Genomic DNA, 21,423 nt, shown 5'->3' with positions numbered 1-21,423 from the left:
TACAATATTTGCACTCTACTTCCATTTTTCCTATGTAATGTTGATTTATATTATAATAATTTATGTTTTGAAATCCTTTATAATTGGCTCGACAATTTTGCATTTTTTTTTTATCTGTGATATTTTGTAATTGTATATTATCAATTTCGGAAAAATTATCATTTATATTTACTGAAATTAATTGACTTGAATCTGTAGTATTTTCAACACTTGTAAGTGTACTTTGTTCATGGTTGACAGTTTTTTTAATTATATTAACATTATCGTTATCAAGTTTTGAATTTGAAGTTATCAAAGAACTATTGCTCGATAACTTTGATATGCAGTTGTTAATTGTAGTAACAGAATTGCTCAAAGTCGACGTTGTAATAACACATTTTATTACTGATGAAGCAAGATAAATATTGTTTGTGACCAAAGGATTTTGCGATTTAGACACTGCAACTGATAAACTATTATTTAATAAATTTCTTGATTCACAAACTTTAGATGACTCAGTTATATTGTTTGTTGCATTTTCTTTTTTTCTCTCGCGGTATTTTTGTTGATTTAAAGCCTTTCGTTCTCTCTTTAATCGCTGAAATTCTTCTTCTTCCTCTCGAGTACGAATAGCTTTACGTTTACCCATTTTTAAATTATTTTAATTAAATCTTTTTTGTTAAATGTTTACACAGATCAATAAAATTTAAATATTATAAAATGTAACGAATATAAATGTATATACAAACAAAATATTTGTTTATATAAATTTTAAATTAATTTTTAGTTAATAAATTTGTAGTTAGTAAATTAAATAACAGACTATTATATAATTTTATTAAATTTTATTTAAATGAAAATAGCACACTGATAATTTAAAATTAAATAAAATATTACATAAAATAACTGTTTTTATTTTACACAGTTGTTAAATTATAAATTTCAATATTGCACTTACATTAAATATCAATTTAATAATAAATAACTATAACACGATAATATTAATTTAACATTCAAATAAAAATTTAATTTAATTTTATATAGCGAATATAATTGTTATGTAACAAGTATATGTATAGTGTTCTTGATAATAAAATATTTAAATGTAAATCAAACATTCATTAATTTCTTACAAATTTCAAATATCAACAATTAAAATATCAAATAATACTTGTAGTGTTACAACTATAATGTCAAATATTTATGTCAAATTTTTATCTAAATTTTCACAATTATGTCCAATTGTCAAATTACAAAAGCTGGATTGGAGCTTTGTTTTAGCCAAAAAATATAAGTGGCTACCAAACCTGAAACAAAATATTTTTGGTGCCTTGTGCACCGGTATTTAATTCTAACGAAAAATTATTTAGTTTCGTTAGGATAACGCATTGTCATCCGCGATTTGGCTCTTGTTGCCCGTCTTATACGTTAAATTTATATTTATATTACAGAGCCTTGTTAAAACTCTTATATTTGATACACGCTGGCTTAAAAAATGCGTTTGTTTACCAACATTAATATATATAACAGAGAAAAGTATAGAATCGAAAGGATCTGAATAGCTCAGCTGGAAGAGCAGTCGCCCGGCAAGCGAAAGGTCTCGGGTTCGATTCCCGATTCAGCGATTTTCGGATCTATATTTTTCTCTTGCATTCATTTATTTATTTTCCGTAGGGGGGTTAAAGGGGTATTGAAATTAAATCTCAAAATATGATATTATTTCATATTTAAAATCTTGGCCGTGTCCAAGTAAAAATTTGGTGCCTTGTGCACCGGTATTTAATTCTAACGAAAAATTATTTAGTTTCGTTAGGATAACGCATTGTCATCCGCGATTTGGCTCTTGTTGCCCGTCTTATACGTTAAATTCAAAATATTTTTATTAGCTTATTTATTATTTACATATATTAGCTTATTTATTATTTATATATATTAGCTTATTTATTATTTATATATATTTATCTTATTATGTGAAATATTTATTATTAATTCAAATAAAAAATAAAATAATACCTGAATATGCTATATTTTGCTCATATATATTCAGTTGAATCATATATATTCAACGATAAAAATCAAATATCAATCCACTGTAAAAAAAAATTAAAATTATATTAACACATAAAACTATTTAAAATTATTATTTTATCTTTAAAACAAATAAATTTTTATATTATCTATATGTATATGACAATGTATTTAATAGGTATATATTATATATTATCAATTGATATTATTTTGTATTTTCAGCAAATATTTTGGCAGTGATATCATTTCTTTTCAAGAATATAGTAACAAATATATTATATAAAAAATATATGAAATGGTAATACACATTTGATCTTAAGTGTAGTTATAAAGAAAATCTCAAAGTCAACTTTAAAATTTTAAATGAAAACCCACATTTTTATTTGATATTTTTCTATACCTTATCTCGAGAGCTTTTCAAAATATTACAAAAAAATATTTTTTTATTAAATACTTTTTTTAGTTATAATATTTTAAACAGTATTTTGACATAAATTACAAAATATCTCGTGAAATGTTTAATTTTGTGTAATTTTAACATTTTATATATACATAATATTATATACATCGTATACTTAATATTTTATGCACATGAGACAAATCAATTAATGTAAATAAAATATAGTTTTTTCTTTAAGACAACTATATATATATAATTTTACCGATCCCATCCTTTTTATACTATATCTTGTATAAATTTTATACAAACTAATTAATATAAATTTTACATAAATTTTTTAAAAACTACATACAATATTAAATTTATATAAAATTTATATACATTGTTCAATACTGGTTTTATATATATAAACTATACACGTACACACGCACGCACGATTTGAAATGGAATACCTCATATATTTACATATAATATATATATATATATATATATATATATATTATATATATATATATACTTTAAATATATTTAAATTTTCCAATACTCAGCATATGTATTTTAAAGTTATATATTTACATAATCAATTATTAGAATATAACAGTATTTATATTTTTAAATGCGATTTTGTATTTTCTTTAATGATCTTATGATATATTATATTTCAAAATAATTTACCTTATTGTTATTATATCTGTCACTTCATATATTATTGAAACAAATAATTTCTTTGCTGCTCGACGAGAAATTTTCAAGAATTTTTAAGAATTCTTTTAAGGTGTAACGATATCTATAACCTTTTAAGTTGTCACACACAATTAGAGTATGTAGTGTACCTACTATTTATTTTCAAATCAATTGCTACCAATCTTTAAAACTAAAAATTTTATTGTGCAATAAGTTGACATGTTCAGTTGATATTACATTTGTCGTAGAATAAATTTTTCAAACGTATTAATTGGCTGTAGCATAGAAAAATTTTCGAATCTAGACATTTTATTGGTCCATCAGCACATGCATAATAAAATTCAACCAATCAAATTCTTTATACACTTACATTATATGTCATGCAAAAGTGTGTGCGGCGGCCTTTAATGCTATCGCACACAAATTGCATAAACTGCATATGCATAGCATAAGACCTTATGGACCAATGAACATCGAGCATGTGATTCAATGCTTGATGCTCATTGGTCCATAAGGTCTTATGCTATGCATATGCAGCTTATGTAATTTGTGTGCGATATCCTTTAGTCCTAATAACGATGGTTGCTATGTAACATTGTATCATGGTAATGTCATTACGCATATATTTTAACATGTACATCGCTACGTAATGATGGTAACATCATCGTTAAAAGTAACAGACATCGTATAATTCATTTAGTATTATTAATTGTGCATAAAATTGAAATATTATTATAATTATTATATAAATTTGATTCTTTGTGATTTATTAAACTAAACGGTAAATATATATGAAGTTATATGAATAATTTATTTATACTAATTACAATTATATAACTTATAATTAAATATGTGCTTAAATCTATCTTACAATTAAAATATTGTATACATATATTGTATATTTCGTCTTATAGTCACTTAATTATGATATTTCAAAAAAATTTTCGCTAAATATTTGTTACATATATTAATTACAACTTATATTAATTATTTACAACTTATATTAATTACAACTAAACATTTATATATTTGCTAATATAAACTATTACAAAAAATTATTTTACAATTATTTATATTCCAATTGATTTTTGTTAAAAATATTTATATTATTTGTCTTAATAATAATATATTCTTATAAATATATATTCTTACTATATAATATTAAATTTTAGTTGCTATTTATATTTTTATTTTAAAATTGCGTGTGTACGTTACATTGAAATATTTTTTATTTAAAAATTCTAGGATAAAGCTACAAAGAAAATGGATAGCGAATCAGACATTTATCGTGAGTTGTGTGATAATCCAACATTATATGTTTCACCAAGAGAACTTTTCGAAGTTATGTTACCTAATGATGGTACAGTGTAAGTTTTAAAAATTTTTTAATATTTAATTTTTATTCATAATTTTATTCATATTATTACTTATTCTCACTATTTCAGTATTATCGTCAAATTTGTAAAATTCTGTCAGTTTAAGAATAAAACTATATAATAGTAGCATAAAATCATATAAATGTAATTGATGTATAAAAGATACATTTATTAAAAATTTTATTGAACTTTTAATTATTTTTTTATTTTTTTAATAAATATAAAATATTAATTGTTTATATATATATATATATTTTTAAGGTGTTTTATCAGTATGATGGAACAAATCGACAGTACAATTGCTGTTAAAACTAAAAATGGTGAAGTTCAACGTTGTCGAGTAATTTTGACAAATAATAAAGACTGGAAGGTTCAAGTTACTATATGGGGCAATAACATAAATCGAGTTATACATAACTTTAAAACATCATTTGTAAGTTTTTATCACAAAATTAAAATCATTTTATTACAAATGTTTACAACATAAATTAAGACATTATTTTATATATTTGTTATTACATAAAATATTAACTGTTCTTAAAAAATCTTTTTATAAATAATTATAAAATGTAAAAATCAACATAATTTATAAATAATCTTACAATAAAATAAATAATTAATTTTATGATGTCAATTCTATAAAAAATTGAGATAAAATTATTAATAAAAATATTCTATAAAAAATGTTTTTTTTCAATAAAAATCATTAATAATAAAAATTAATAACAAAACTAAATTTTAACATTTAGAAATAATGTTAATTTACTGTTAGTAAAATATTACAAATAAAAAATCAATTTTATAATTTAAAAAAATTATTTACAATTGATCAATTAATTTTGATAACAAATTTTTTAATGTAAATTTATGTTTTTATCTTGAATATAAAAAACTCATATAGGAAAGTTTAAGTTTTATAATAAATAATGTAAAATAACTTTACAAAACACATTTTTTGTTAAAAAATCATTTTCTAATTATAAGTTATAAATATTGTAAAAGAAATTGACTTTTGTTAAATATTTATCTTATTATTTATTTCATTATAAATAATTTTAAAATGTATGTATGTATGTATACATAAAAACATTTCTTATTACAATATTTATAACTTATAATTTTAGAAAATTCTTTTTAGCAAATATGTTTCAAAGTCATCTTACAACAATTGTTGCAAAATTTAAACTTTTCTATTGATGAACATTTTTAATAATAAATTTCATAATTAATAAGTATTTTATAAAATTAATAATTATATTTTTTATATGTATATAGGTGGTACATGTATCCGGAGCTTTTTCTCAAAAACGTTATTCTAAGAGTTTAGGAAATGTCCCTATGGATTTAACTATCAAAGATTATACAGTTGTGAATGTCATTGGAAAAATTCGAGAATATGAGGAAACTAAAATTTATGAACCAGTTACTATTCAAAACATTTTAAATTCTAAAACTCAATATGGTAATTATACATATACTCTTTATTTGAAATTATATACGTATATATACATACATGAAGTTTGAATTAATATATTTCCACCAAGTTTTTTATTAATTTCACGATATAAAATCAAGTTTTTTTTATTAATTTTACAATATAATAAAAATTTTTCTCATAAAAATAAATTAATAAAAATTAATTTTTGGCAATAAAGTAACTATTTAAATTTCATCTATACCTGATAGAATCCTTTCAATTTATACACATACACACACACACGCACACGCACACGCGCACACACACACACACACACACACACACACACACGCACACGCACACGTACTTACGAGTATGCGCGCGCGCGCGCGCACTTATACGCACACTTATACACACATATACATGTTTATATATATATATATATAAACATGTGTATGTGTGTATAAGTGTGCGTGTGCGCGCGCGCGCATACTCGTAAGTACGTGTGCGTGTGATTTATTTAGTTACACCCTGTATATATATATATATACTGGGTGTAACTAAATAAACATATATGACATATAATACCGAATTCTCTGGCCAATTTGGAAATCATTTTTCCTCAGCGAAAATGTTGAGAAGTCGATAATTTTCGAGTTAAAGCGATTGAAAAAAACGAGTTTCTCGCAAACTAAACTTTGTAGAGTTAAATGGTTAACATAATTATATTCTTCAGTTAATTTCAAGTGGAGTTTACTTTAATAAAATTTTAATTTAAAGCTTAGTTGCAAAGATATATAATAATAAAAATTGGAAGTTTGTAAAAATTGATGACCTTTCTCGACATCTTCACTGAGGAAAAATCGTTTCTAAATTGGCCAGAGAATCTAACACTATCATATATGTTATTTCAATTACACTCTGTATATATATATATATATTATATATATATATATATAATTTCTTGTTGATTGAGAATGTCTCAAATGTCAAAATTATACCGGGTACCATATCCGATGAAGATCTTGCGAAAGCAGCATTTCTCCCCAGAAAAAGAAAGTTCAATAATGATTCAGAAATGGTAAACTTTTTATTCAAAACAAAATAAAATAAAAATTTAAGCATTGGTCTAATCTATAACTTTTGAATATAATATAAAGTTTTATTTGAATAAAAATTAAACTAATTAATTTAATATTTTATTTATAGGATTAAATCAAAAGCTTTAACCTACAAAACATTATAAAATTGTTAAATTTGTAAGTATAGAAATTTTTTATTTTTAATAAACAAATTGATTTATTTTTATTTTTTATTCATATCTTTCTTTTTTTATTAAATATTATTTATTAAATATTTTGTTTTAAATTTTTTAATTAAAATATGATTTAACTTATGAAATGTATAATTAAAATTTATAATCTAAAAGAAATATATTAAACAAAAAAGAATATTTAAAGTAAATATTATACATAAACAAAAGTAAAAATACTATATAACATTATTTTTTTTTAATTCATATATCACAATACATATAAATATAAATACTATATTTATTAAATATTTATTTATTAGTCTATAGTTATTTATTTATAAAGTTTGTAATTAAGAATTCTTAATAAAAATATTACTTTAATTTAGTAAAATAAAATTAAAATTAAAAACTTATTAATATTTATTTGTTTCTAAGTATCTTTTTTCCTTGATTTTTTCCAGGAAAGACAAATATTTTTTTTTTTTAAATTATTTCTAAGGATTCTTTTTCTAGAAGAAAACATCAATTTTTAAAGTAAATAACTAAAAAAAATTAAAAATATTTTGTTTACAAAGAAATTTTGGAGCACCTTGTAGAAAATGATATAATTTTGTAAGTTACAGCTTATTAATAATTATAACATTGATCATAACTATAGAATTAAATTTACACACACAAATACACACGCACACACTAACATATGCACATACTTTACCTATACTACATACATATTATACACATGTATACATTATATACTTATTGATAATAATATTAAAATTTTAGTAATAATTTATGATCATAAATTTTAACCAATTTAGATATTTTATTCCTAATTAACAAAATATTTCAAAATTTTATTAATACAATTAATTTATTTTATAAAATAACAGGTTATAGCAGTTCAACATTTTAAATCAGATCAACCGAAAACCAAAAGGAATGGTAGAAACGCATCTTTATAATTTTATTATGAACAACAGTGAAATTATCATTCAAATTGCTGCCTGGAATGATTGAGCTTTTAAATATACATAATAACTTAAACAAAAGTAAGATATTTATATAATATTATAATAAAACATTTATAAATTAAAATAAATATTACATTAAAAACATTTATGTAATTATTTGTTATATTAATTAAAATCAATTATTAAATTTAAATTATTAATACAAAGTTTACCACTATTTATTGTGCCTATTAGCATAGCATTTATAAAATAATACTCTATGTAACAAAAAAAGCCGCGCCTAATTTCTTATTATAAATATTTTTAGAAATAAAGAATATAACGTAAAATTTGGACAAACATAATGTAAATATATAGGTATAGAGAAACTGTGTCATTATTTTCATTATTTTAATATATTAATGTGGAATAATATTATTAATTAAATTCTATATTATTAATTTTATTAATTACAATTAAAGTTATTCATATTTATTTGTTTTTAACTTTCTATTGTTTTTCAAGGAAAAACAAATATTTCTTTTTTCATCGTTTCTAAGGAAAAAAAAAGACGCTAGCAAAAAACCGTAGAGCATTTCTTGTGTGTATCGACTCCAAGACGGTTGTGTAGTACATTCATTTTCTTTTTAACGTAAGTATTAAAGATTATTATGCTGAAAATATCAGTATCAAAATTAATAAATTCTACTTTCACAGAGCAAAATTTTGGTATAAAACTCAATGTTGAACATTATTTATATTATTAATGTTAAGGACCGTCAACACTTTTATTAAATTCGAGTCTATCTATTCTGTAAATTTATGTCGTTCAAATTGTCGTTCCGCCAAGTTGTTCGATCTTGCTTATTGTGTCAATATTTTTAAATTACTCGCGTTATTTGTGTCAGCCTCGCAGTAACGGCTGTCCTTTGTGATTATCGTCTTAAAAATTAAATATTTTGGCATGACTCTCGTCGACAGATTCTCGTTCGCGAAAGTACCCTTCGACTTGTTTTCAACGTCTCTTGTTTATTCATTGTTCTATCACGACTTTTGCACGCAGAAAACACCTTGAAGTGTTTCCCGGTCAAACTGTTTTTTTGCTTCTTCTCGCATGGGCAAATTGAGGAGCGAACCGGCGTTCCCGCCGACTCTTTGTCAGAAGCCAACGAGAAATCATACGATCGAGATCGCGTCCGCACCTTGAGAATTCGAACAACTTGGCGGACTTATCGTTAGTAACGGGAACGCGGAACTCTATCTAAGTGTCGCGTCCGTGATACGATTCGCATCATTATATTTAATTCGGACAAAGTGAATAAATGACAGTGTTGTTAATTTGATTCAACCATGGTGCATTTATAACTCTGTTCCTCTCGCTCGCTCCCGTCTTCAATCTTCAGTCTCGCGGTCGCGGTCCACTATCATTCTGTCTCTCTCTTTCCTTCTCAACGTTCTATCACTCTGTCTCTCTCGCTCCTTCTCAACGCTATACCGCCGTCTCTCTCATCGCACATTCATCCCGCGTTCTCGCGGAGCGGAACCCGCCGCACGCGTTCACGACATTCGAGTGAAAATCCTCGAATCACGAACAATTAATAATTGTTAAAAAAGCATTTAATAATATAAACACATTAATATAGGTTTAACATGGCTTTAAAAGAAATAACAAATACCAATTTGTTTACAAAAAAAGAAATTTTGGAGGACATTATGGAAAACGATACGACTTTGTAAGTTATATTTTCTTAATGATTATGTAATTAGTTATTATAAAGAAAATAAAAACTATAAAACTAAATTTACACACCTTGCGCGCACACAGTTACATGCATACATAAAAACACACACACACACACACACACACACATACACGTACACTTAAATTTTCACATGTAACATACACATTATACATTTAAATATACATAGATGCAGATACACACAAATATACAAACGCATACGCACAAAAACACATATACATATACACATTATATATTTATTTACAATTATAGTTTTATATTAAATAATTTTAGCAATAATTTATAATTTTAAATTTTAATTATATTAGATATTTTAATTTTAATCAAACATTTCCTTATTTCAATCAAATAAATTCTTTCATTATAGTGAAATAACTGGCTACGTCAGTTCAATATTTCAAATTAAATCAACCACAAGAAATGGCAAAACAACGCATCTTTTTAATTTTATTATGAGCAACGGTGAAATTACCATTCAAATTGCTGCCTGGAATGATTTAGCTTTTAAATATGCAGACATAATAACTCAAACAGAACAAGTAAGATATTTTTATATTTATATAGTATTAAAATAAGATTTTTTATATATTATTATTTATATAACATTACATTTTAATATATTTATATAATATTATTTATCATATTAATTAAAACAAATTCTTAAATTGTATAGGTTTATTCTCTACAAAAAGTGGTACCTAAAATCCCTTTGAGGAAAGAATATTTACATAATGCTTCATTTCCATACGAATTATTAATCCGAAGTTTCACTATTGTCGTTCCTATTGGCATTTATAAAATACCAAAAGAAATTGAAACAATTTCTTTGATTAAAATGCAAAATGCCAGAACCAAAAGTGGTTTAATAGGTAATTTAATATTATAATCTCTCTTATATGTTAATCAATATATTTAAATTTAAAACTTTTTGATTATCCAAAATCAAATTTTAATTTTTAATTGTAAATTTAATAATAATAATCAAATATAACAATATCAAACATAATAACAATAATCAAATATAACAATTTAACGATATCAAATAATAACAATAATCAAACATAACAACAATTATCAAATATAATTAAATATACTCAGTAAACACAAAGTAACTGTAACATAACATATATATTAAAAAGTCCGTTTTAATAAGATAACAGTTACGTGACATGCTCTGTTATATAACAGTTACATTATAGGAACAGACATTTTAATATATATTATGTTATTATTATTTTGTGTTTACTAACATAATCAAAAGAATTTAATTTAAGTTTTAGTAGAATATGCTTCTTTTATTTCAACTATCAATTCTGAAACATTCTGTATATTTGTTTTCATTAAAATTCCTAATTATATGAATTAATTATTATCTAAAATATTTTAATTTTCTTTTCAGAAATGGAACATCATATAAAAATGATTTTTGAAAAATCATCTAATAATCATTTTTACATTGGAGCGATTACAGATGGTTATTATAAACTGTCTGTTTTAACATGTAATGGAGAATTTGAAGATAATTTCACTTACGGCTCACCAATTAAAGTAATAGGAAAAATGCAAGTACCTGAAAATAAACCTCCATATCTTTCAGTTTCGTCAGTGGAAAATGTGCAATTAATTGACGGCAAAAAAATGTCATTTTTGCAAACCTTAAAAGGATATCATCCTATTCCATAAATTTTAACAAAATTATTTTCTTTACGAAGAGACAATTTGATTTTAAAAATACAAATATTTTACATATTTAAAGTAATAAATAACATATTTTAAATACTTTAAATATTTACAATAAGTAACATTATATTTTAAATATTTAGCATTATTATACGTATTATTATATGTATTTTATATTAAAATTTAATATTACTATGTTTTACTTTCTCGTTCTCATTTGCAAATAATATATATATATATATATATATATATATATATATATATATATATATATACGAGGTGTGTTCAAAAAGTATCGCGAATTTTGAATTTCCGCGGGTTACGTATATTCGATTTTCGATTTTTTTGTGGCGTTATATTGGTACTCATGTTTCTCATTTATGCCGACAAGTACGGCCATTTTGAATGTTCAGTTAATTTTTGACAGCTGCTTTGCTTGCACGTGTTTTGGCTCGTCTTCGATTTTTGCCTATTCCAAAAAATGGATCAAAGAATCTGTATCAAATTTTGTGTGAAAAACAAAATTAAGTGCGCGGACGCATTCCGAATGTTGACTGTGGCATATGGTGAAGCTACCTTGGACCGAAGCAACGTTTATCGGTGGTACAAAATGTTTTCCGAGGGCCGAGAAGATGTGAACGACGATGAGCGTGCCGGACGCCCGAGCACGTCAACAACAGACGAAAACATTGATGAAGTGAAGAAAATAGTATTGGTCAATCGTCGAATCACCGTTAGAGAAGTTGCTGAAGACCTAAACATATCGATTGGCTCGTGCCATTCGATTTTTATCAATGATTTGGGCATGACACGGGTCGCCGCGAAACAAAATTGCTCAATTTCGACCAAAAACAGCATCGAATTTTTGGCCAAAAACAACACACTAATAATGCCGCAGCCACCGTATTCCCCAGATCTGGCCCCCTGTGACTTTTTCTTGTTCCCGAAACTGAAGAGGCCCATGAAAGGACGACGCTACGCTACGATTGAGGAGATAAAGACAGCATCAAAGGAGGAGCTGAACAAGATCACAAAAAATGATTTTTTGAAGTGCTTCGAGGATTGGAAAAAACGTTGGCACAAGTGTATAATATCTGGTGGGGATTACTTTGAAGGGGACAAAATAGATATTCATGAATAAATAAATAATTTTTGAAAAAACAAAATTCGCGATACTTTTTGAACACACCTCGTATATATTGATAAAATGTTACAAATAAAATTCAGAAAAAGAATAAATAAATGATCTTCAATTAAATAATTATCTCCATAATTTCATATTCTGAATTTCTTTCTAGCTAATATGCGACTATAAAAAGTTATTCAATTCAATTCAATTCAATTCTTTATTCGTCCCTAAGGGATTGAAGGCGCTTTTGAAGGAGCGTTCCCCAACCTTACAAAACTCTTACAATTATACTTATATCTACTCTTATCTCTACTCTTACATCTAATTTACAAATACTTAATTCTAACCTTAACCTACTTAATCTACTACTTTAGAGAGAGAAAGAGCCCGTCCCTATCTATCGCTTCGCTTCGGCTTCCGATTCCCCATATATTCTCCACCACCTCATTCATACCTGACTCATTCTCCTCCTCATACTTTAACCAAACCATACAAACTTGATTCGAACTTTAAAAAGTGGTAAACCATCAATAATATTTCTTTAAATTTCTATTTGTTGCAAATTTTTTAAAGATACAAATAAACATAATTTATTAATACAATTATTCAAACCAAAATGATAATAATGTCCTGATTCAACAATTTTTAATAAGTTTTTTCTAGAAATTTTCAATAATACGCGAGCACCCGAAGGTAATTCATCATGTTCTGATTTTAAAATAGCTAATACTTTGTTAAGTGCAACATGAGTAATTTTATTTTTCCAAGCCCAAGTAGCAAGTTGTGATTGTAGAGAACATTTATTGGTTATATTATTGGAATTTTTATGACAATTATTAATTAAATCGTTATTAAATGATTCGTTATTCAAAGTGCTTTCATTAAAATCATTATTGGATGTATTATTACTATCTGAACTCTCTAAACTTTCTAATATATATATATTATTATCAAATTCAATATTATCAAAACCAGCATCGTCCGTTCGGATCTAACTTATCTCCCTGTATTATACCGTCGTGGGTGCGGCCCCGCGATTTGGCTCTTATTGCCCGTCTTATACGTTAAATTTATATTCGTATTATTTTAATTTTATAAAAATATATTAAAAACGATATATATTATATTTATTGTTATCTTTATTTCCTTTTTTATCAATTTTAATATCACTTTAATGTAATTATAATATATTTATTTATAAAATTTTTTATAATTTTCAGGAATATTTTGAATTCTGGAATTAATTTTAAATAAAACAAAACAAAAAACTGCAATAAAAAACCATTTTGTTTAGTTTGATTTAAAATCAATTTAAGAACTTATATATATATATATAATAGGTACTTATAATATTATAAGTTCTTGAATTGATTTTAAATCAAACTAAACAAAATGTTTTTTCATTGCAATTTTTTGTTTTGTTTTATTTAAAATTAATTCCAGGATTCAAAATATTCCTAAAAATTATAAATGTGCTAAAATATATAAATATATATAATTGTTATATAACTGTACTGTAATTACTTATAAATAACAGTTTTATAACAATAAAATAATTTATATTACTATTATGTAACATTTCATCAATTTATATAATTGTTATAGTATAATATTAAGGTTACAATGTTACAGTTATATTACATTTTAATTATGTGTTATGGTTTGGTTATATAGCTGCAATATCCTATGAGTGGGAAATAATAACTAACGTGAATGTTACATGTAATATTCACGTTATATTACTTGTTACATTCCGTTTTATTACGGCAATGTAACAATTACATATCTGTGTTTGCTGGGTGTGGCTATTTGAGTATGTACAAGTTAATGAAAGCTATAATTTCTTTCAACGGACCAATATGATGATAAACAATTTTTAATAAAATTATGTTTATATCATATATATATATGATATTGGTTCGTTGAAAGACATTATAGAGAGCTTCCATTAACTTTTGTACACGTAAGTTATATATGCAAGAACGTGGAAAAGTGAAAAGAACGTAATAATTGTTAAAATATACAATGCGAAAGCAGAATTATAGCATATAAAAAGAATATGCCATGTTTAAAGGTTATATAATATTATGAAAGAAAGACCTAAATTTATCATTTTATAAACTACTTATTTTTATAATTTTATTTTAAATACTTTATTACCGCATAACCTTACTTTTTTACTTTTTAAAAGAGAATGAAATTCCGTAGGAAACCACACAAATATGTATGTATAAAATATTATGAAATATTTTATACAATGTGTATAAGTATATATAGTAAGATAATGAGAATTATCTTCTTACAATTAGCAAATGTACGCAATACACGTATGTTGTTACTTTCGATAAAGTCAGCCAAAGGACAAAGGACACGAGAAGAGAGCATGGCACAGAGCACATGGCAGCATGGCTGCTGATGAATACCCAAGTGGCGGGACTTTTGTCGGATCCTGTATAATAAATTTTTGTTGTATTGAGGTGTTCATAAAAGATAGATATTAAGGATCGTCAATACGTTTATATCAAATCCGAGGCATTCTATTCAGTAAATTTATTTCGTTCAAACTGTCGTTCCGCCAAGTCGTTCGAGGTTGCTTACAGTTTCAATATTGTCAAATGTCTCGTTTATTCATGTCAGCCTCGCAGTAAAGGCTGTCCTTCGTGCTTCTCGTATTTGATAATTAAATATTTTGGCATTATTCTCGGTCGCCTGATTTTCGTTCGCGAAAGTATCCTTCGACTTGTTTTCGACGTTTCTTGTTTACGCTTTATTCTATCCCGACTTTCGCACGCAGAAAAACCGTGAAGCATTTCCCGGTCAAACGGTTTTTCCCCTTCTCGTATGGACAAATCCAGGAGCGAACCGGCGTTCCCAGCGATTCCGCGTCAGAAGCCACCGAGAAGCTAACGAGAAAGCATACGATCGAGATCGAGTCCGCGCCTTGGTTTATCGTCTTGCATCGATCACCGTGTTCCCTGCGCGATTTCCGAATGGTGATAGCCAGAACGCGGAACTTCATTTAAGTGTCGCTCAAGTGAAACGATCACAGCAATCTATTCAACACGGGCAAACTAAATAAAGAACCGTTTTGTGAATGTGGTTAAACTGTTGTGCATTTTAATTCTGTTACGCTCGTTCTCTCTTGCCTCAGCCGGTATTTTCTCACTCACTCGCCGTTCTACTCGCGCTCACTCAGGCGTTCTCCGTCCGATCCCTCTCACTATACCGCCTTCTCTTTCTCGCACATTCATCCCGCGTTCTCGCGGAACGGAATCAGCCGCACGCGTTCACGACACTCAAAAAGAAAAAGGGGGAAAACCTCGATTCACGAACAATAGATTTATTTAAAAAAAGACTTACCTCTGATTTAAACTGCACTTTAAAAAAGACGTCTTCTTTTATGTGACACCAGCAGAAAGTATATTTAACATACAGCGCGAGCTCATCGAAACTCGAAAGCGGCATTATGCTCAATGCAAAGTTTAAATTATATATTATCAATATAATATTAATATAACAACTGTTATGTAACATGCAGTATAACAGTTACATTACTAAAAAGTAACATGTAATGTAATACATGTTACACTATAAAGGTATATAACTATAATATAATAATATAGTGTAACATGTATTACATTGCATGTTAGTTTTTAGTAATGTAACTGTTATATTTATATAATGTAACATATGTTATATTACATGTTTCACTTAGGTTATATAATATTTATATTCTGTGTTTCCTGGGCTATAACATATCTAAATAGCATTTAAATCAGTGAGATGTAAACTTTTATACAGATTTATCAACAAAACTTATAAATTATAACATTTTATACTTTAAAACAATAAAATAAAAAATAACAAGAAGTAATCAAGCGCCAATAAATAATAAAACAAATTAAAAAATAATTAATTTAACAAATTTAAATAAAAACCAAGCTCGTCGTTATTTAAAAAAATAATTAAATTGATAAATTAAATAAATCAAATATAGTAGGCCAACTGAACGAGCAAATAAATAAGGTGTAAAAATTTTTTTATTATTAGTTAAATAATTAAATTAACATTCCGTTACAGAATCGATATAAATTGTAAACGTTTCGACTGCACTACAGTCTTTATCAATACGTAAAAGTTAAATATTAAAATACAAAGTTAAATGTTAAAAATACAAAGTTAGTTAAATATTAAAATATAAAATTAAACGAATCTTCGCTGTTGACCAATAGATATGCAAGGCGATTGGTCTGAGATGCCAAGTTATGCGACATTTGAACATGCTGCGGATATAATACGCGAATTAAATCAATGTCAGAAAAAATTAAAAAATCTTTCAACTTACATTATCGTTTTAACAAGTCCTTTTTCCCGATATTTTAAGTTTGTGTTGCGAAGTCTGAATACCAAATGTCAAAATAGAGAGCGTGATGTATTTATTTATTACCAATGTTTTTTCTAAATTATGATTCAGCAAATTTTTTAAGTATGTCAAAATAACTACTGTCTAACAATTCGGTGTCTTTATTTAAATTAATTCCATTTTTCTGTTCTTTAATGTGGATCATTTCAGATATTAGTCTTTTATGGTAATTCTTTTCATGATCTATAATTTTAATATTGTCCCAGTCAAATGTATGTTGTTCGTTTAGAATGTGTTCCGTGACAACCGAATGTCTAGCAGAGTCTAATTTAATATTATTTTTATGTTCTTTAAGTCTTGTTCCTAACTGTCTTTTTGTCTGTCCGACATATGTGGCGTCACAATTGTTGCAATTCAATTTATAAATAACGTTAGAATTCGTGGGGCAATTATTTCTGTCCTTTTGAACTTTTATGAAGTCATTCAATTTTTTAATGCAACGATATCCTACCACTACGTCAGGTCTTCTTATTGCTGAAGCAACTTTCTCAGATATTGATTCTATATATGGTATGACAAAATATTTAATATTAGTATTAGTATTATTAGTATCTGTTATATTGTTATTATTAGGCTTGTTAAATTTCTTAGTTGAGAGATTTTTTAATCTGCGTTTTATTTCTGTGAAAATTAGATCAAGAGGATAACCGTTGGATAGCAAAATGTTAATAGCTTTCTCTATATTTTTTTTGTGAAATTGCGGATGTGATAGTAATAAAGCTCTATCTACCAAGTTATAAATTGTTCCTATTTTATGACAAGTCGGATGATTTGAAAAAAATGAAAGTAATCTACCTGAGAATGTCTTTTTGTGATACCAATCTAAATAAATTTTATTATCTATTACTTTGATCATTATGTCTAAAAAGCTTATACACCGATTATCCTCTTTTTCCAATGTAAATTGTAGTCTATCGTTATAATTGTTGAATTCGTTCAAAACATATGTAATATTGTCAGCGGAAGTGCATAAAATAATGTCGTCTACATAACGGAAATAGAAAGTCATTTCGCAATTTAAATTACTAATTACCAATGTTTCCAAGTCCTGCATGACTATATCGGCAATGATCGGAGAAAGTGGGGAACCCATAGGGGTCCCATAAATTTGTTTGTAAGTTATGTTATTAAAAGTGAAAAATGTAGAAGTTAATATAAATTTTATCATACCTATGAATTCATTTTTGGGAATCTTTGTGTGTGACTCTATAAAATGCCATCTATTATTGATACCGTTTAATAACAGATACTAATAATACTAATACTAATATTAAATATTTTGTTATACCATATATAGAATCAATATCTGAGAAAGTTGCTTCAGCAATAAGAAGACCTGACGTAGTGGTAGGATATCGTTGCATTAAAAAATTGAATGACTTCATAAAAGTTCAAAAGGACAAAAATAATTGCCCCACGAATTCTAACGTTATTTATAAATTGAATTGCAACGATTGTGACGCCACATATGTCGGACAGACAAAAAGACAGTTAGGAACGAGACTTAAAGAACATAAAAATAATATTAAATTAGACTCTGCTAGACATTCGGTTGTCACGGAACACATTCTAAACGAACAACATACATTTGACTAAGACAATATTAAAATTATGGATCATGAAAAGAATTACCATAAAAGACTAATATCTGAAATGATCCACATTAAAGAACAGAAAAATGGAATTAATTTAAATAAAGACACCGAATTGTTAGACTGTAGTTATTTTGACATACTTAAAAAATTTGCTGAATCATAATTTAGAAAAAACATTGGTAATAAATAAATACATCACGCTCTCTATTTTGACATTTGGTATTCAGACTTCGCAACACACACTTGAAATATCGGGAAAAAGGACTTGTTAAAACGATAATGTAAGTTGAAAGATTTTTTAATTTTCTCTGACATTGATTTAATTCGCGTATTATATCCGCAGCATGTTCAAATGTCGCATAACTTGGCATCTCAGACCAATCGCCTTGCATATCTATTGGTCAACAGCGAAGAATCATTTTAATTTTATATTTTAATATTTAACTAACTTTGTATTTTTAACATTTAACTTTGTATTTTAATATTTAACTTTTACGTATTGATAAAGACTGTAGTGCAGTCGAAACGTTTACAATTTATATCGATTCTGTAACGGAATGTTAATTTGATTATTTAACTAATAATAAAAAATTTTTACACCTTATTTATTTGCTCGTTCAGTTGGCCTACTATATTTGATTTATTTAATTTGTTAATTTATACGAGCCTTTCATTAATTAATTAAATTGATATTATAAAAGGCCTAAAACGAGCGGTATTTATAAAATATTATAAAAATTTATTATCAATTACAAACGTTTTGAACATTAACTGATGTCTTCTTCAGTGTATAATTAGGTACATTACATTAGATGCAAATGAATTACGCATTTTTAACCATGTGTTGGTAATCAAACGGTGTCAATATTTATGTTAAACTTCATGGTTGTCCAATATAAGAATTGCTTAGTCAAGATGGTATGTGTCTGGATATAGTACATCATGATTATTCCTCATGATTATACTAAACGGCCTTACTGCGGCTCGCGAAATCTGGTTTTTAGAAATGTCCACTACAGATGCGAACAATTAAAAATAACTGAGTTTTGGAAATATTCGCGTGGTTAAATAACTCCTGGATTCGCGAGAAGGAAAAAAAAATATATATATATTAAAAATCAAGAACAAAAAATTAAATAGTATTAGCGACATCTGACCTATCATTATTTAAAATTCACAATCAAATAAATAGTCACGATATAATTATTGCGAGCGTCGAATCTAAACCGGTTTTAAAATGGTATCTTTATTTTATATTTGCAGGTACTATACCTAATGGCATGAAGTACAAGATTTGGCGAATAACGATAAACTGATACATCAACGTAATTTCATCTTTTCAGAATTTTTTGTAATTGAGAAAAAATGAAGAGGTTGATAAAATTGTGTGGAATAAATAAAATTTTTCTTACGCATGTGTTATCGATTAATTACTATTTAAAAGAAATGTTTACATATATACATAATGTCAAACCTAAAATACCTAAAATGTAATATAACATAAATTTAAAAAATAGTATAATTAAAAAAATTTTGTGTTACTTGTCTGGTGCTGCATATGAATCTATTTTTTATTGTTAGCAGTATTATTAAAAATATAATGCCTCTTTATTTAAGAGTTAAATATCTAAAAAACGTTAGAATAGTGCGAGTGTGCGTATATTTTTATTTCGTAGCTGGATTAATCAAGTTACTGTCAATAGAGATTTAAATAACTTTTTTTCTTTGTACGCGTAAATGCTATGTACTAATACATACGTGTACACACACACATATATATATATATTTTTATGTTAAAAGAGCGGCAGTGTGGCTCAGTGGTAGAGCGCCAGACTCGTAACTCGCAGATCGCGGGTTCGAGTCCACTGAGTCAGGTAAACATGGAATATTTTTCCGCGCTGCGCTCACCACCGGGATCGAGGAGATCGCGGTGGGAAAACTGGGCTCACGTGTTTCGGAAGAGACGTTAAACAGTGGGTCCAACGATAGAGAGAGAAGGAGGAAGGGATAAAAATTGGAGAAAGGGAATCTGTAAACCCCACGGGAATACACAGTAAATTACTTTTATGTTAAAAAATATGATTCCATTTCAAACAACATAAATGACTCAAATAATCTTAAAAATCGCCCTTTCGGAAAAAGTTAGTAGCGTCAATTTATTTTTCCCTCAAAATTCTACAACTTTTATTTGAAACATTTTTCTCTAGAAACAATATTTTTAGAGATAAAAATTTGTAACGCTTTATTTTGTCCACCCCGTATAGTTTTTTATAGTAGAGTAGTCGATAGGCAGTTTATTCGACGACTCGACGACACGTCGTCCTCGGTAGTCTCATCTCTTCTCCCGTGGAATATGTTTCTGGCGCATTCCTCTGTTTCGAAAAAAGAAATCAAATCCGGATACAGTGAATTTAGCGAGATAATTAAAAATAAACCGTGTGTTCGTTAATGTTAACAGTGCTAAAATAAAATCAGATCAATTTTTCGAGATTTTGTTGAGGAACGCAACAAAGAAAAGCATAAACTTTGGAAATAATCGACCAAACTAGCAAGTAATATTTGTCTATTGAATTTCACGACGTTTCGACCATATGGTTGTGGTCTTTTCCAAGTGAAAAAATAAATTTAGTAATAATTAAATCATCATACAGCAATAATCAGTATCAATTTTTAGTGAGAAATACAAGTCACAATTAAAATTAAAATTAAATTGAAATTGTGAGACAGCCACAACATATCCCAACAAA

The 21,423-nt window shown here is 26.3% G+C and overlaps 2 protein-coding genes across 2 annotated transcripts; both read left to right on the top strand.

Annotated features, from left to right (window-relative positions):
- The first annotated feature begins 4,260 nt into the window (after window positions 1–4,260).
- On the top strand, window positions 4,261–7,113 carry LOC114934396 (uncharacterized). The gene is made up of 4 exons (XM_029307074.2): window positions 4,261–4,458; window positions 4,729–4,900; window positions 5,743–5,929; window positions 7,094–7,113. Exons 1-4 carry the CDS (start codon window positions 4,355–4,357, stop codon window positions 7,111–7,113), a joined length of 483 nt encoding a protein of 160 aa, XP_029162907.1. The 5' UTR covers window positions 4,261–4,354.
- A 2,069-nt stretch (window positions 7,114–9,182) lies between these two features.
- Window positions 9,183–11,559, top strand: LOC114939659 (uncharacterized). The gene is made up of 4 exons (XM_029314027.2): window positions 9,183–9,822; window positions 10,217–10,388; window positions 10,523–10,718; window positions 11,249–11,559. The coding sequence occupies exons 1-4, from the start codon at window positions 9,740–9,742 to the stop codon at window positions 11,530–11,532; spliced, it is 735 nt and encodes a 244-aa protein (XP_029169860.2). The 5' UTR covers window positions 9,183–9,739; the 3' UTR covers window positions 11,533–11,559.
- Window positions 11,560–21,423: the final 9,864 nt, after the last annotated feature.

The sequence above is a fragment of the Nylanderia fulva genome, unplaced genomic scaffold (genome assembly GCF_048542155.1).
Source record: "Nylanderia fulva isolate GAGA-0341 unplaced genomic scaffold, ASM4854215v1 Scaffold330, whole genome shotgun sequence".
NCBI lineage: Eukaryota > Metazoa > Arthropoda > Insecta > Hymenoptera > Formicidae > Nylanderia > Nylanderia fulva.
The sequence above is the reverse complement of the archived record's forward strand: the minus strand, read 5'-3'. Positions and strand labels throughout refer to the sequence as shown.